Source organism: Balaenoptera ricei, chromosome 11 (genome assembly GCF_028023285.1).
Source record: "Balaenoptera ricei isolate mBalRic1 chromosome 11, mBalRic1.hap2, whole genome shotgun sequence".
Taxonomy (NCBI): Eukaryota; Metazoa; Chordata; class Mammalia; order Artiodactyla; family Balaenopteridae; genus Balaenoptera; species Balaenoptera ricei.
In genome coordinates this window covers 60,368,443-60,384,831 of record NC_082649.1, presented here as the reverse complement: position 1 = coordinate 60,384,831, position 16,389 = coordinate 60,368,443, and the positions used below count along the sequence as shown (strand labels likewise).

General features: G+C 54.7%; 2 protein-coding genes and 1 non-coding gene across 33 annotated transcripts in view; 2 read left to right on the top strand and 1 right to left on the bottom strand.

Moving 5' to 3' along the window:
• Window positions 1-16,389, top strand: part of ACKR2 (atypical chemokine receptor 2) — a 110,441-nt gene that overhangs the window by 18,681 nt on the left and 75,371 nt on the right. For 18 of the 31 annotated variants that reach the window (XR_009505797.1, XR_009505795.1, XR_009505796.1 and 15 more), the window contains exons 4-9: window positions 6,064-6,300; window positions 6,698-6,893; window positions 7,380-7,707; window positions 9,532-9,752; window positions 10,847-11,535; window positions 12,075-12,449. The gene's annotated coding sequence lies outside the window, so the exon portion shown is untranslated. Of the gene's footprint in view, window positions 1-572; window positions 1,668-6,063; window positions 6,301-6,697; window positions 6,894-7,379; window positions 7,708-9,531; window positions 9,753-10,846; window positions 11,536-12,074; window positions 12,450-13,463; window positions 15,858-16,389 lie in introns of those variants that run through there. The other 13 variants (XM_059939304.1, XM_059939303.1, XM_059939299.1 and 10 more) reach the window with 7 other exon arrangements.
• CCDC13 (coiled-coil domain containing 13) overlaps window positions 1-16,389 on the bottom strand; it is a 28,672-nt gene that overhangs the window by 8,664 nt on the left and 3,619 nt on the right. Inside the window, exons 3-11 of the mRNA XM_059939276.1 lie at window positions 15,501-15,643; window positions 13,827-13,916; window positions 9,687-9,803; window positions 8,341-8,445; window positions 6,034-6,195; window positions 5,243-5,419; window positions 3,129-3,335; window positions 1,448-1,587; window positions 883-966 (exon numbers count right to left, since the gene is read on the bottom strand). Of these exons, the coding sequence (XP_059795259.1) occupies window positions 883-966; window positions 1,448-1,587; window positions 3,129-3,335; window positions 5,243-5,419; window positions 6,034-6,195; window positions 8,341-8,445; window positions 9,687-9,803; window positions 13,827-13,916; window positions 15,501-15,643 (1,225 nt within the window). The remainder of the gene's footprint in view (window positions 1-882; window positions 967-1,447; window positions 1,588-3,128; window positions 3,336-5,242; window positions 5,420-6,033; window positions 6,196-8,340; window positions 8,446-9,686; window positions 9,804-13,826; window positions 13,917-15,500; window positions 15,644-16,389) is intronic.
• Window positions 13,012-13,084, top strand: TRNAE-CUC (transfer RNA glutamic acid (anticodon CUC)). The gene has a single exon. It is a non-coding gene; the product is annotated as a tRNA-Glu (tRNA).

The window sequence follows — 16,389 nt, the reverse complement described above, 5'->3', positions numbered from 1 at the left end:
CCATCTTCTTGCCTCTACTACTGTGACAACCACGTCAGAGTGACAGAGCCTGTCTGTTTTCCTTGTGGTGTGAGGAGAGTGTGGCAGGGGCCCTTGAGGCTCAGAGTTGGGCCCCTCTCTCCCAGTGCCCTTGTGACCCCAGGCTGCTGGATGGGGCATCTGCAGGGGTGGCCTTGGCCCACGGGTACCTGGGCTACCAAACGTCAGGCCAGAAGTATCCCAAGCACTTCTTGGGGAATAGCAGCCCAAGGAGGACCGATTTGCCGGAGCCACACAGCAAGTCAAACGTGAGACGAGGGCCCCTCAGAGGCTCGACCGGAGCCTGAACTGACCTGCCCGAGGAGTGGGAACGGCAGCTGACAGCAGGAGCATGGCTCCAGTGGACAGTGGGTAGGGCTCGGGACGGGGCTCCGAGGCAGGACAGAGCCACCCTTTGTCTGTGAGCTGGCAGGAAGAACAAGGGCCCATTGAAGCCCTAAGGCTTGATTCTATCAACAATAGGGGGCCAGAGAGCTGAGGGGATATCAGTGGCTTAAAGTGGGAACCCATATGACGTGCAATTCTCCCCCTAGAGATGGACTCTCAATGCGCAAGAGGAGGCAAGGAAGGTGCTGGGCTCCAGGCCCTGGAAGATTCCTCGTGTTAACTCTGTGGTAGCAGGAAGGAACACTAGACCAAGACTGTAGTTCTGAAGCCACTTGCCCTATCACCTTGGATAAGGCACTGGACCTCCCTGACCCTCCATGTCCTTATGGAACCTTGGAAGAGTCCCTGGACTTGGCCTGGCCTCGGTTTCCCATCCTTGTAATGGGATGGCAATACTGACTGAGCAGTCAAGGATGGGAAGGCCTGTGAGGGCCCGGGGGGGGCCTGGGTTCCTACCTGGGTGAGGGCCCGTGAGGACCGTGCAGGGAAGGCCATGTGAGAGCAGATTCCACCAGTGTGTGGCCCAGGCTGGTCACGGAGCTGTGCGAAGGCGGAATGGGCACATCACCACGGGCAGGCAGGCTGGGCCCAGCTGCGCGGGGAGCAGGGGCCCGCAGGGAACCGGGGAGCCAGAGGAGGGGGACAGCACCGGCCCTTGCAGCAGCCCTGTGGATTTGCTGCCCTCCTTTCCAGAACTCTCGCTTGCTCAAAACAAGACAGGAGCAGGGGACATCAGAGCCTCGAACAATCCAACACAGGTGTGTTTGAGAATCCTAGAAGCAGGTGAGATTCGAGGCCAGCTGGGAGAGGATTTTACAGGGAGCCGCAACCAAACGCTCTTGAAGTAATAGTATCTGGACCTAACTGGCTCCTTCACGCAGATGCAGGGCTGACGGAAGCCCCCCCGCCACTTTGGAAGGACAACACCACAGACATCATAAAATTGCACCCGTGGCTTCCCATCCTTTCTTCTGAATAATTAATATTCACTTTCCAACCCCTCCATCCCACTTTGTCTTACCGAGAAGATCCAAGCCTGCCAGCGTGATCGCCTGCTGAGGCCGGGGACTTGGTCAGGCCCGGGTCCTCGGGGAACTTGGTGGAGGCCGGGTTGACCTCGGGCCCACTGGACCCCTCGCCTACTCCTTTATTCCGAAGATACTGCAGGGAACAGATGTGGGTTCCATTCTCAGGGCTTTGGCTCAGAGGCCTGGAGAAGGCAGGAGGGGGCCTTGGCTTGATTTTGGGGCTTTCAGGGGAAATAAAGGAGGCTTCTTTTCAGGAGTGCAAAGCGAGGCCTGTTTGGTGAAGGCGCCCCTTGCATTATAATGACAGCTAATAATGCCTCTCTTCAGAAAGGGAGCTTCATGGCCAAAGGAGGGTGACCAGGCCAGGAAGCTGTTCCACATTCAGGTCCCAGGGGGAAGTATGGGGACAGGCCTACCTCTCTAGGTAGCCCCACCCACACGGATGAATGCCAGGTGTGACTTGAGGCCACTGGCCTTTGTCAGCTGGAGACACTCAGACCTTCCCCCATGCCTCCCTCTTCCGGATGGCTGGTGGGGCCGGCTGAAGGAGGAGCACTGGAGGACCCCCAGCAGGAGGTCAGGCTGCCATCAACGGTGGGCCAGTTGGTGTGAGCCCCAAACAACCTGGCATGTCCCCCAAGCCCTGCCCATCCTGAGAAAACTCGCAGTGTGTGCCAGCTTGTCTGGTGGGTAGTGCTTGGCCCCAGCTGTCCGGTGGCCTCTGAGGTGAGAATCAGCCTTCTTTTGTGTGCCTGGAGCCAGGACAGCGGTGAGGTGAAGATGCTGTTCCTTCCAGGCCTCTGCCAAGGCAAAATATCTTCAGGAGCTCACTCCTTAGACGAGCATTTACTGAGCAACTACTGTGTGCTCAGTCCTGGGCCAGGCACCATGGTCTTTTTCCCCTCAAGGAGAGGTTGGGGGAGGAAACAGGAAATTGATCACACAGCGTGACCAAAGTTTGGCTTGGGAATGTACAGGGAGTTAGGAGAGTGCCCAGGAGGGGCACGTAACCCAGAATGGGAGCCCTGGAACTTCCTGGAGGAGCTCTTGACTAATAAGATCTAAAGGCTGAGGGGGAGGAAAGGAAAGGTTTGTGCTTCAGGCATGTGCACAGGCCCAGAGTGGGGAGAAAGCAAGGCCATGGAGGAGCTAAATGGTATCCACATGACCAGAGTTGTGGAAAGTGGGGAGTGAAGAGAAGATGCAGGAGGGAGGGCAGCAGGAGCTAGTCACATGGCACCCTGGAAAACTGGACGAAGGAGCGTGGCTTCCCTTCTGCCATCCCACTGCCTGGAATGTGGATGTAAAGGCTGGCACTGTGGCCACCATCTTGGACCATGAGGATGAAGGCCACAGCTGGGGAGGGAGAGGGTGAGCTGGCAGGAGCCCGAACCCTTGAGGCTTGAGTGAGGCGGAGGGTGATGGGGAGCCACAGACAGGTTTTATGTGGAGCAGGGAGACAATCTGGTGTGTCCCTTTGAGAGGAAAGGTGTGTGCACAATGGGCCGGGGAGCCAGATGGAAGCAGGGAGCCAAAGTGGGACCAGGTAGGATGTGGCGCAGCCCAAGTGAAGGCAGGTGGGGAGAAGTGGAGGTGGCTGAGGTTTCTCTGGATACCGGATGGACTTGCCAGGACGTGGGAATAGATGCTGGGCTGAGCCAGCGCCCTACTCACCTGCATACTGAGTTGCCTGATCTCCACCTCCAGCTGCCGCACCTTGGCCTCCCGCTCAGCCACCGTGGCCCGCAGCTGGGCCACGAGGCTGCTGCTCTGCTGGGCCTCATTGTTGAGCTGCTGGTCCAGGTGGTGCCGGGACACTCGCGTCTTCTCCTCCTGCAGGCTCAGGCTGCCCAGAATCTCCTGTAGCTGCTTCAGCTGGTCCTGCGGGGCCAAGTGGGAGGGTGGGCGAGGGTCAGCCATGGCCCTGGGTAAAGAAGGACACGAGAGAAGACCGCCTCCTCCCACCCCCAGCTCCCACCCCTTCCCTGCTCCCTCGGGAACCTAACAGTGGGACGCTAGTGTTTCCCTGAGAAGCAGGAGGAACACCTTGCCTGTCCTCAGGGGGGGTTCAACCAGGCTTTCCTGTCCTCAACTTCTTTCTCCCTGAGATCGGGGCTAAGAAGGACATCCACGGGGCTCTCGGGACAACAGAAAACAGCTCAGGTGGTGGCCCCTCAGCCAGTGGGTAAAAAGAAGCCCTATCCCACTGTGCTGGAAGACCACCTTTGAAGGTAGTACCTGGACCCCTCACCATGGATCCTTCAGCACCTGATGGAGACCCCATCCCTGGAGATGCTCCCAAGGAGACCTCTGGGGTGGAGGCTTCCTGCCTGGGGGGCTGAGAAGGACCATATTGGCGACCTGGAACAGGTGAGGGCGTTGTCTTCACCTCATTGTGGAGGAAATGGAGGCCCAGAGAGCCCAGGACACACTGCTGGTGAATGGCAGGGCTAGGGCTTGTTTGCAGCTCTCACCATGCACCTTCAGTGACAAAGAATAGTGGCTCCAGGGACCTCAATGGACATCCAGCCCACACCTTATTTAAAAACTGGGAGCTGAGGCTTCCCTGGTGGTGCAGTGGTTAAGAATCCGCCTGCCAATGCAGGGGACACGGATTCGAGCCCTGGTCCGGGAAGATCCCACATGCTGCGGAGCAACTAAGCCCGTGTGCCACAACTACTGAGCCTGCGCTCTAGAGCCTGCGAGCTACAACTACTGAGCCCACGTGCCACAACTACTGAAGCCCGTGTGCCTAGAGCCCGTGCTCTGTAACAAGAGAAGGCACTGCAATGAGAAGCCCGCGCGCTGCAATGAAGAGTAGCCCCCGCTCGCCTCAACTAAAGAAAGCCCGCGCACAGCAACAAAGTGCCAACGCAGCCAAAAATAAATAAATAAAATAAATAAATTTATAAAAATAAAATAAAATAAAATAAAAACTGGGACCTGAGGCTCAGAGAGGGGATGCAACTAGCCTAGAATCACACAGTGAGGTATGAACAGAGGGGGCCCAGATTCCAGGTCTTCTGTGCCCTGCCCACCACCCTGCCTGGTGAATTATTATGGACCAAGGCATGCCTAAGCCAGCGTCAGTTCCCCCTTGCACCACTGTCAAGCCAGCCATGACCACCCCAGGGGCCTGTGGGCACAACTTGGAATTCAGAGGCCAAAACCCTGGGGTGGCTCAGGCCCCAGAGAGAAAAGGCCAGGTTAGGGTCAGGAAAGCAGTGCGGCTTTGTTAATCAAAGGAGGTTTTACGATCAGATAAATCTGGTTTGAATTCAGTTGTGTGGCCTTGGATGACTTATCTAGCCAATTAGAGCCTTGGTTTCCCCATCCGTGAAATGGGATTATGTGTCCCTAAGGGTTATCTTGGTGACTAACCATTATAAACCACACCGCACGTGCCCAGAAACGGGGGTGCTGTATGCTGTCACAAAGACAAGGATATGCACCAGCGCCCCCCTCAGTTGTCCCTTCCGTTCCTCCATGAGAAATATCCCAGGGTGTAATCCCATTTGCTGCCCCCTCATCCTCTTCTTTCTCCTTTGGGGTCCACAGGTGCAGTGGCTTGTGCCCGGCATCAACCTCACATGACACGACCTGTACTGGCCCTCGGGCAGCCTCTGAGCTGCTCCCGTACTTGCGGCCAAGCTTTGGGGCTGGGCCCGGTGGAGGCAATGAGCTCCTGGGTTATGCAGGTGGCGTTTTGGGGCAAGGGAGGGCTCCGGAGGGGCTGGGGCTGGGTCACAGGTCTCTGGGTGGGGCGGGGGTCCCAGAGGTGGCTGTACCATGAGGGCGTCGATGAGCTCGTCATCATGCCGGCCCTTCTCCACGAGGGTTCCCATCTGACTCCTGAGGGTCTTCACTTCGCTCGACAGCACCTTGTTCCGGGACCTCACGCCCTCAAACTTCTTTTTCAGCTCTTCGAGCTCTCTCTGGAGGGCATCCCGCTCCGCTGCCAGTTTCTGTAACCAGAGGGCGCGGTCACGGGCAGCAGGGCTGAGTGGGACTCGGCCCACGGCTGAGCCCTCGCTCTCACTGGCTGGTGAGGCCAGAGCTGGGAGGGGACTTGTTGAGGTCACAGAGCAAGTCAGTGGAGCCGGGCCCCTGACTCCCAGCCTCGGCCTCCCGGGGTATCAGGCAGCCCAAGCACATGATGGACGTGACCCAGATGGATGACAGCCCGAAAACACAGGGGCCAGACTCGGACACGAGAGGAAACCCACTGGCCAACGCTGGGTGTGTCGTCCCGAGGACCCTCAATCCCTGCCTGAGAGGCAAAAAGAGAAAAGCCATGCTTCGGTGGACAGCGCCAAGCCTGGGGTTCAAACTGAAGTGCGTCATTCCACCAAGAGCTAGTTTCAGGTCCAGCATCTCCAAAACAGCCAGAATGGGGCCACCCGATGTTCATGAAAAGGGGTCTGGGTGAGGAACCAGTCAGGCAGCTCAAGGGGGATGGATAGGACGTGAGGAACATGCACAGAGGTGACCCCAAACCCCAGAGCCTCCAAGTCCTCACAGGGGTGGTCGTGGTCTCCTGGCCCCAGGCGCCCCTGACCTCCTTCCAGGCACACGTTACCTCCCAGCTTTCCTGTTTTTCCCTCTCCAGGTTACGGATCCTCAGCAGATTTTTCTCCTGTGCCGACAGCTTCCTTGGATCGGGATAGACAGACAACTCATCACTGGCTGTTTCTACCGACCGGCTCCGAGTCTGTCCCAGCTGTTTCTCAAGCTCTCGAACCTGAGGGTGGTTCCACAACAGGCCTACAGTCAGACTCGACCCTCAGGGGGGCTGCCCTGTGATGTGACAGGAGACCCCACTAGACAGACGACAACACGGTTCCAGGTGGACGTGGAGGTCCCTAGGAGAGGGACTGGGGTGGGGGAGGGATGGGAGGGATCTGCGGTGGCATCCTGAGCAAAACAAGGGGAGACACTAGGGAGGTTTAGCTTGGAAAAGAGAAACTTCAAAGTAAATGAGAAAAATCACCCTATCTCTGAGGCCAAGAAGCAGATGTGTAGCCCCAGGAACTTGGGAGGGAAAGGATAGCAGGTCTCAGTACCAGGAAGAGCTAACAGACAGGCCACCCCAGCCTGGGCGGGCTCCTTGGGAGGCTGCGGGCTCCTGGCCACTTGGAGGAGATGCTGCAGAGGGCGGGCAGGGTTTGGAAGCCGGGAGACCAGCTCAAAGCCTCTCTGGCTGTGTCACTGTGCACAGATTACTTAACTTCTCTGAATCTCAGGTCCCTCATCTGTGAAGAGGCCTGTGAGTACACGCTGCATAATGTTGTTATGAGAATTCAGTATCCTGAACTTGTCTGAGCCTGGGAATCCCCAAGACGCTTCTTGGGATGACAAATCTTGGGGCCCACTCCATACCAACAAGTCAGAGCTCCAGGGGAAGAACTCGGGGATCTGAATTTTAAACAAGTGCTACAGGTGATTTTTAGGATTAGGCAACTTCGAGAAACCCCAAAATGGCCTGGGTGAAGCCCTCAGCACAGGGGAGGTGAATGTCATCCGACAGAACGATGGCTTTATCACACTGGGTTTAAAGTGGATAACTCCTAGGGTCCTTCTAACCCTGATTTCCATATCAACACAACATAAATGATGGAACAAAGTTGGGTAAACCTGAGCCAGGGGCAAAATTTACTAGGATCCCTGGTAAAGGGCCTCAGTATGGCTTTGAAAGCACATTTCAGTGCCCTCGTGTGGCACTGTGTGGTAATTCCATCTAAACGTTAAAGAACACAGTACTATTACTTTTAACCGTTTGTTTACACAGCTTAACAACACTAACAATAATAACTAATGTGTTGAGTGTTTATTATGGCCAGGCACTGTGCTGGGCACTTCCCAAACGATATTTCACTTAACCCACAACAACCCTACAAGGAAGGCATTATTATTTCCATTTTACAGGTGAGGAGACTGCGACACAGAGAGATGAAGAGGTTTGCCCAAAGACACCAAACTTATAGACCAGTGACTGAGGCCAGACTCAAACTCAGGTCTCTTGAACCACAAGGCCACACACTGGTCGTTAACCACAGTTTTTCAGAGACCTCTCCCCCTTCATGTTGGCTTCAGGGATCCCACAGGAGACCCTGAGGGTACAAGCCACCTGGGAACCTGGGGATGAAGGCGATGCACTTGGCAAATAGTGGAAACGACACACCTTTTTGTGTGACTCTTGGTTTCTTGGTACAGCTAACCTTCGGATGGTGTCTCTTGCACGCCAGGCACTGTGGTAAGCAATTTACACATCTGTACTCATTCAGTCCTCCCAACAACCCTGTGGGGTAGGCACTGTCATTATCCACAGTACACAGAGGAGGAAACTGAGGCACAGAGAGGCGAAGCAACTTGCCCAAGGCCACACAGTTGGTGGGTGGTGGGCTGGGATTTGAAGCCAAGCAGTCTGGCTGTGGAGCCCCTGTTCCTAGCCTCTAGAGATGCTCCAAAATATTTAGAGCGTAAAGAGGGAGACAGGCTAAGTTTTTTTTGCGGGGGTGGTAATTAAAACCTTCAAAAGCCTACAGGCATCTGGACGAAACTGGAAAAAGCCTACAAGTACAACAGTCACGCAAATTTACATGAACTAGGGAAAAAAAATCTGCCTGGAGTAAAATAAATCAAAGGCTCTGGCATTTGTTGAGCGCCAGTGCCTGGTATGTAGTGTTATATAAATGCTCGTTCACTTAATAACAAATGAAAACCAGGCTGGCTGGGGAGAATGTAAAACAACAGCCCTGCAAGTGCGCTCTGCAGAACCTAAAGGCCTTTTTTGGGTTCTGTGTCTCTAATGTGGGTCAGCGTGGGTCTTTCTGGGGCATTTAAAACCTAACGTTCAGGGCCAGGAGATGTCTGATGACTCGCTCACCTTGCTCTGCAAGACGAGAATTTGTTGAGCCCGACCCCTCCACGTCCCAGGCGAGGACAGGAGCTGCTGGATGTTCACATCTTCCCCAACCTCACTGGTTAACACCTGAAAAAGGTGAGGCCTTCAGTATGGCCGGGAGAGAGGGCTCTGCCAGAGCCCTAAAGCTGCTGCACGTGCACAAACAGTGCTGGGTGCATGAGGCTCCCTGAAGGCCCAGCCTCCACCTGCACAACCTTCCTCCTTCCCCCGCTCCCCGCCTCAAAGGCCAATTGACCACGCTCCAAGAGCAGCTCTCCCTGGGAAAGCAGTGAACCCATCATCCCCAGCACTTCTTGGTGATGCTTAGAGCAGACAAGGAACTGCTGACAATGCCCAGGTGGGGCCCCTTGCCCTTGACACATTCTGGGATGAGTGAACCACAGAGTTGACCAAGACCTCCAAATTTGTTCACCTGTCACCCAGAACTGAGATCATTCTGGATGGCTCCAGGGAGGACATGGCCACAGGGCTTCGCCCTCCGTGCAAAGCCACTGACAAGGGGCCATGTCTGAGTGCAGCACAGAGCGGGGGGCTACTGAATGTCACTTGGGGATGTTTGGTTCCAGAAGGGTCCAGCTTTGGGGCTGTTGCAGAGAGGTGTTCAGGCCCAACTTCGAGGCTTTGAGGTGGAAACAGTACACCCCAGCTTGTGCCCTGGGCCGCTCTGCAGCCTGTCACGGAAACCCATCTAGCGTACCAAGTCTCTGGTGCTTGTTTCCACAATAGAACTCTGTTTTGGAAATCTTGGCTGGCCTGAGTGGTTCCAGCAGGAACCGCTGCTGGTGGTACAAATGCCAGAGAATTCACTATGTAAATAAAAATAAATAATGAACCAGCTGGGCCTGCCTCCCAAGTCCGAGCATTTTCCTTTGAAAGGGGCCTTTAACACACAAACAACCTTTACATTTTCTAATATTACAGACAGCAGAGGGCAGGAGATGGGTCTTGGTAGGCTTCCAAGTCCAAGGTGGCTTATTAAGGAGATGCCCAGGATCTGTTGGGGTGCACATAGCACAGGGAAGGTTTAAGGGCCCCTCCAGGGTGGACAGCACTGTGTTCCCCCGTCCAGGGTTGGGGGGGCACCACAAGGGCTTCTATGCAGGGCCCCGCAGGCAGCCGGCAACCCCCCTCACCTGCTGGGTCTGTTTCAAGGGCTGGTGGAAGGAAGTTACTGGATCTGAGCCTGACCCAGAACAAGCAGCATGATGCTCATGGGGCCAAGCTCCTGAATGGAAGCCATTGTCCCAGCCATGGCCTTCCCAGGCCCAGGCCCACCCACGACGACCTGAACCCTGGCCTGGAAATACCTTCTGGGCCACCCGGAGCTCCTGCTTCACAGCCTGGATCTGGTTGCGGAGGTCACTCATCTTCAGGTTTGTGGCCGCCAGCCTGTCCTGCAAGACCTTCACCTCTGGGCTGTCCTGCTAGTTGGGAAAGACAGGAGGGAGAGCAGTCATTTGAGGCCTAGATAGTAACCATAATCACAGCCCCCGTTTATCCAGGTATGTGCAGGTACCACACGAAGTGCTTGACGAGGAGGAACCCATTTCATCCTCACAACCCCTGTGAGGTAGGCTCCGTTACCGATGCAGAGCAGAGGCTGGAGGGGGGTGACCCCTCGGCTTGGGGGACGTGGTAGGTAAGGGGGAGCGTGGATGTGGATCCCGGCAGCCCAACTTTGGGGGCTGAGCCCTGTGCTCCGAGTGTGGCACACACAGGGGGACGTGGGTGGTGGCCGCAGACGGGGAGCATCTGGAGGGGACTGCTTCCCAACCCCCAGACACTCCCAGGCTGTGGGCTCTGCTGTGCTCAGAGACTGGCATCATAGCAAATCCATCCTCAGGATGAAGAGGGAACTGGCTCCTTTAGCGAAGGCAGCCCCAGCTTGGCAGGAGGGCCGTAACCATCCCAACTTGGGGCCTTCCTCTCCTAGAATTGTCAGACTGGGCCTTGGGCTCCCTTTCCCGGCAGTGAGCTCACTGAATAGAAATAAGGACCCAGTTTAATCCCCAAATGCTCCATTTCTGTGGCTTGAAGAACTGCAGGAGCCACGAAAACTCTGCCTGCTGGAACTCTTAGCAAAGTCTTTTTTAAAAAAAAAATATTTCATTTAAACTATTTGGATGAAACTTTTCTCAAATGTGTTCCCCATTTATGACTTAAATAGAAGTTCCTGAAACTCTCAGAACTTTGACATTAAAGGGACTCCAAGGTCAGCCCATTCAAACCCTTTCCGTAGGTGAGGCAGATAAGGTCCAGAGAAGGGAAATAACATGGCCTCACAGGCACACAGCTGGTTGGGGTGACAGAAGTGGGAGTAGAGGCCTGGTCCCTCCTTTGCACTGGCTGATTCTCCCAATATAAGCTTTTGCTGATGCCAGGGCATCGTGGTGACAGAAACATCGGTTGGTGGGTTGAGTGTCCCATCAGGCAATGACACTAAGAACATCTGCTCCTGTCCCAGCAGATCGGGTGGACTAGACTTCTGGGAAACAGGATGGGTCCTGCAGCGGCTTTCTGAACTTTCCTTAGTAGCCACAGACAAAACCGCCTGTGAACGCTAGCGTGAAAGACAGATCCCAGAAGACTGGGTCTGGGGAGTTCCATGGACCCCAGAGGCTCTGGGCAGCCCCGCTGAAAACCACTGGTCAAGGAAACTAGACCTGCACACAGGGCCCAGAAGGCCTGGACTCATCTGGTCTTCTCATCTAGGAAACGGCTGCTTCCTCACAGCACCCCCAGGAGGCCAAACAGAGGAACCAGTGTGAGCAGAATTTGCAAATTGGGAATTTACATAAAACACACGTGCATCTTTCTTTAATCTATATTTCTGTATGTCCTTCCGCCGCCTGGCTGTGTGCCATCCCTCCCCACTGCTGTTGGGAGCCTCTCTGCTCCCCTGCTAAGCTGCTGCTTTGAATCTGCCCTGCGTTGGGAAGCAACAGTCCCTGCCTGTCAGATCTTCGGTGCCCTGAGCCCCCTGCTGGCTCTGGTGGGTGGCGGTACAGGAGCCGTGAGAGCAGTTGGGAGCCTGAGGGCACGGAAAGAGCACACCGATTGGATCCGGATCTGAGACCCAGGCGGCAATAACCATCTCCAAGCCTCGTTTCCTCTTCTGTGAAATGGGGACACGTTATACCAGCCTCCGGGGTACATGTGAGTATTGATGGGATAACGCACGTAAAGGGTGCCCTCTGGGGCAGATTCTGATGGGGGGCGATGCTGGGGGGCATAGCCTGGCTTGGGTGGGCAGCTGGCAAAGGCGGCTGAGGGCCATATGGTGTTCTGGTGAGGGCATCACCCTCTCTGCTCTGCCAGGCCCCAGACCTCCCCTCCCAGGAAGCTGAGCCAACCCTACCTGCCTGACATTTCAGAGCTGTTTCTGCCCAGAGTGAGATTTCACAGCCTTTGTGGGTGTTTTGGGCCTGGGCACGCCCTTTCCCCACCCCGGGGCTGTTTCCTCTGAGGCGATACCGGAAATGGTGTCCATGGGAGCAGATAGCGCCAAGGCCACTCACACCACAGCTTCATGAGGCCCCACGCGGAGTGAGGGCGCTCAGCTCCACTCTGGAATGTGCTTGGAGCTCTGGGCTGGGATGTGGAGTGAACCTGCAGGCCCTGGAGTATGGCCCAGGCTTGGGTCGCCCTGAACAGTCTAACGAGGGGGACATGGCTATTGTCCTCTCTCTGATCAGAAGATGCCCGGGAAAACACGTGTCCCGAGGAATGGAGACTGCAACCCACCACGCACTCTTCCGTCAGAAACCTCCCAGGCTCTCTGCAGCCACAGAATGAAGTTGGACTTCCTATTCCAGCTACCATCAAGGCCTCCCTCCACAGGTGACCCCGGCCCAGCTTTGTTTGGATGTGTTCCCCTTTTCCTCCTCAGGGGCCCTGGGCTGCAGCCAAACGTTATCCAGCTGATGCCCAGCTAACAAACAAAATAGGAATATTGACGCTTTCCTGCTCTGAGCTTGCACTGCTTCTGCTGGAAGGGCCACCCCCATCTTCCTGCTCCAGCAAGGCCACTTGAGGAAGCCCTCATCCATCCCACCTCCTGGCTGCCTCAGGTAGAACGTGTGCTCCCTCTGTGAACTCAGAGCCTAGGGGCTTTCTCTGAAGGCCCTGTCCCCCTCCTTCCTTTAGTTTGCCTACTCATCTCCCCTCTTGAACCCCCTGTGGACAGTGGGCCTGTCTTTGATTCTCTGTGTTCCAGGGCTCAGAACATTCTGTCAGGCTCAACAAGTGACTGAACAAGTAGTTTCCCATTTAGGACAGCCCCAGTCAGAGATATGGATAAACAAGGGGCAGCTTAGAAGTGTCCCTCAGAGCTGGGAAAGGCTCTGAACGACACTCAGTCTAGCGTCTGCTGAGGGCAGAGCCCCTCTGTTGCCTCCCCAGCAATGAGACAGATCTACACAAGACTAGCCTTCAGGAGACATGTTCATCCCTGGAACCTGAGGGGCCCATCACTTGAGGGCAGTATTCTTAAGACAGGCATGAGGCGGCTTAATATTGAGTCGTAGACAACAGGGAAGATTGGGTGGAAAAGGGGCACTGAACTAGGAGTCCTGAGGCTTGGATTCCGTTTCACCAACTCATTTGGCTTCTTAAGAAAACCATGGGGGGAATTCCTTGGTGGTCCAGTGGTTAGGACTTGGCGCTCTCACTGCCGAGGCCCCAGGTTCAACCCCTGGTCGGGGAACTAAAATCCCATAAGCCGTGAGGTGTGGCCAAAAAAAAAAACAGAAAAAAGAAAACCAAGGGGAGGCCTCCTGGGATGTTCTTGAGACTCTTAGCTATTTATTGTCTGGCTTGGGCTCCATGCTTCTCCCCGGTAGCCCACTGGGTCAGACTGCCTTCCTTTCATGGAGCTGCAATTCCCATACCCTGAGTTTGATGGAGGCTCACTGGCTTAGAAAAAATGGAATCTTGGGAACAGCCCCATTCCCAATAGTCACTTTTACGCTGTAGATTTGGAGTTCCACAAAGGGAAGACTTCTTACAATATGGATTGCCCCAGCAAAAAGCAGGGTTCCATTGAGGAGGAGTAAGCTCCCTGTCCCTGGGGTAAGGTAGAGAGGCTGGATGTCTCCCCAGTAAGGATGCTGTAACGGACATCCTTTACAGCTGGGCTGAGAGCAGGAGGCTAATTGGATCAGGTCTTCCCTCCTGGTCCTGAAATTCTAGGATTCCAGGGTCCTCAGGCCCCTCCTGACCTCCCTCTCTGGGGACTAAATCAGAGTTAGCCCCTCACCAGCCTTCACCGGGGCATTCTTGGCCTCCGACGGTAGACTTGGCCATTGTCCCCTGACGGCTCTGAGGATGCTGCAATGGCTCAGCAATGGGGTGGACGCCGGACAGAGGCACCTACGCCCCCATGGAAGAGGGGAGGCCCAAGCCCATGGCTGCCTCACACACTCGCCAGCACAGAAGAGAATTCATACCAAGGCTCTGTCTCCCATCTGGGCCTTCGGCAGCTTGGCTCCTGCGTCGGTGGCCCCCTTGGCTGGCAGCCTGGCCAGGGCCATCTGCAGCTGAAAAAGCAAACCCGGCACTTAATATTTAATTCTGCTCAGCAGTTGCGGCGCCTGAGTGAAGGGCTCTGGTGCTGCCGTCGGATGTGTGGTCACGGATCTCAGCAGTCCGTCCCTTCAGCTCATTTTAAGGCCCATTAATGGAAGAACTCTCCTTTACAAGGCGCTCTGCGATGGGAGAGGGTTTAACTGATTGTCTGCCCCACTCCCCAGTCGCAGGCTAGGATTCACGAACAGCTTAGTAAATAATGATTCAGCAACCGTGGTCTGCATCTAACAACAGCCTGGAAGGCGGAGAAAAAAGGAACTACGGACTTCACGTTACAGTTGAGGAGACAAGGTCAGAGACACTGAGAAACCTGCCACTCAGGCTCATGGCCTGGTGGCCAAGACCACTGCTGTATACAGACAGCCAACCAACCCTTTAAGGGTTTCCCAATTGTCCTTCACACAAAGACCATCCCTGTCTGACAAGGCTGGGCACAACCCACCCTCCCACCTCTCTGACCTCATCTTGCTCCAAGCTCGGCCACATTGGTCCCCTTTCAGGCCTTTATTCCTATTCAGGGCCTTTGTACCTGCTGGGTCCTCTGCATGAAGGCCTCTCCCCGACCCCTCTGAGTCTGGCCCCTTCTCATCCTCCAGGGACCCACTGTGCATACTCCCTCCTCTAAGGGGCCCTCGATGCTGGTCTGTCTCCAGGAGGGCAAGGACCAGGCCTATTTTGCTCCCCACGGTCTCCCCAGGGCCTGGCCCAGAGCCTGCGATGGTTCTCAAAAAATACGTTATAGAAGAAAGAAGGTCTAATTCAATGCCAAGTGTAATGACTGTGGAGGATTTTGGAGGGCAACAGAACTGGATCTGAAATCCGGCACCACCACATGCTGCGTGACTTGAGAAAGCCTCTTAACCTCTGCCAGCCTCTGCTCCTCCAGCCACATAAGGAGAAGCTGCGTAGGTTCACTCTAGCTCCTGAGGGACCATGAACCGCTGGGGGCTTGTGCCCTCTCTCCACTGGAGGGGTTTGTCATTAGCTGTGGGAAGGTCGGGGCAGCAGAAAGAGGAAGGTGGACAAAAGTGAGACGAACTGGTGGAATGCTCCTGGCTCTAGCTTCAGATTAGCAAGGATCCCTGTTAATTTATTCAACAATGCCTTTCTCGTGCTAACTACCTGCTAGGCACTATTCTAAGCATTTTACAGTGTTAAGTCATTTAATCCTCAGAAAACCTTGGGGTGAGTGCCGTTATAACTGCCACGTGACAGATGGAGGAAACAGGCACGGAGAGTTTATGCCTGGCTCAAAGTCACAACACAAGTCAGTAGTGGAGCTGAGATTCACACCCAGGTGGTCAGGCTCCAAGCTTGCATCCTCCTTGCTGTGTCAGGCTATCTCTCCACCGCCTGCGTCCTCCTTGCTTCCCGACACTTTCCCCTCTCAGGATATGACAGAGACTGAGGGACTCCTTGAAAACACTGACCCACCAGTCCTTGGGAAGGACCTACAGTATCTAAGCGTGCTCCCTCTCTGGAGGAGTGGCGTGGGGTACAGGGAACCCGGGGCAGGAGCGCCTGAGGCCCCTCACCTCTTGCTCCAGCTCCTGGATGCGGTTGCTCAGCTGCCTCACTCTGGTCTTCGCACCCTCGGACTCTGCCATCAGCACCCGGTTCTTTTTGGACAGCTCAACGATCTTGGTGGCAGTCACGTCCCCAGCCACACCAGCCGTCCCTAAAATGAAGGAAAACAGTGAAGTCAGTTAAAAACACAGGCCCACACATCGAACAGGCTTGCTGCTGCTGGCCTGGGCCAGCAGCCATTTGGGCAACTATGAGTAGCTGCCCTCGGCCACCTCGTGTCTGTTGAAGAGGATTAGGACACATCAGGAGAAAGGAGAAAGAACCTGGGGAAGGAAACCAAACCTAGAAATACAAATGGTCCAGTGGTGAGTTCTCTGGTTATGTTTTCCTCCCAGGACCCAAAAGCATTACAAATCCTGGAACTAGATATCAGAAAGAAGTCTAAGAGAAGCCCTCTCTAGTCCAAAGGGCAGGAAGTGGGGCTAAGAGCGAGCCAGGGCTCTCTCCCAACTCTGTCTCCAGACAAGCCCCACGCTTGAAGCTGCAACCCCATTATAATGGGGGCATCAGTGAATGGGCAAGCACAGAAATGCTAAAATATCTGGGTAAATATAATAGACTATTTTGCATCCTTCAGTTTTTTAAAACGTATAATGGTTGAAAGCAAATATGATAGCATAGTCTGATGGGATGTTCAACATATACAGACATAATACATATAAAAGCTGTAATATAAGGGGGGAGGGTAAATGGACTTATATGGTGGTAAAGTTTCTTCATTCCACTTGAAGTGGTAAAATATTAATTCTAAGTAGACCATGAAAAGTTATGTGTGTTGTAAGCACTAGCCCAATCACTAAAAAAATTGTACAAAGAAATAGAAAAACTAAACTAAAG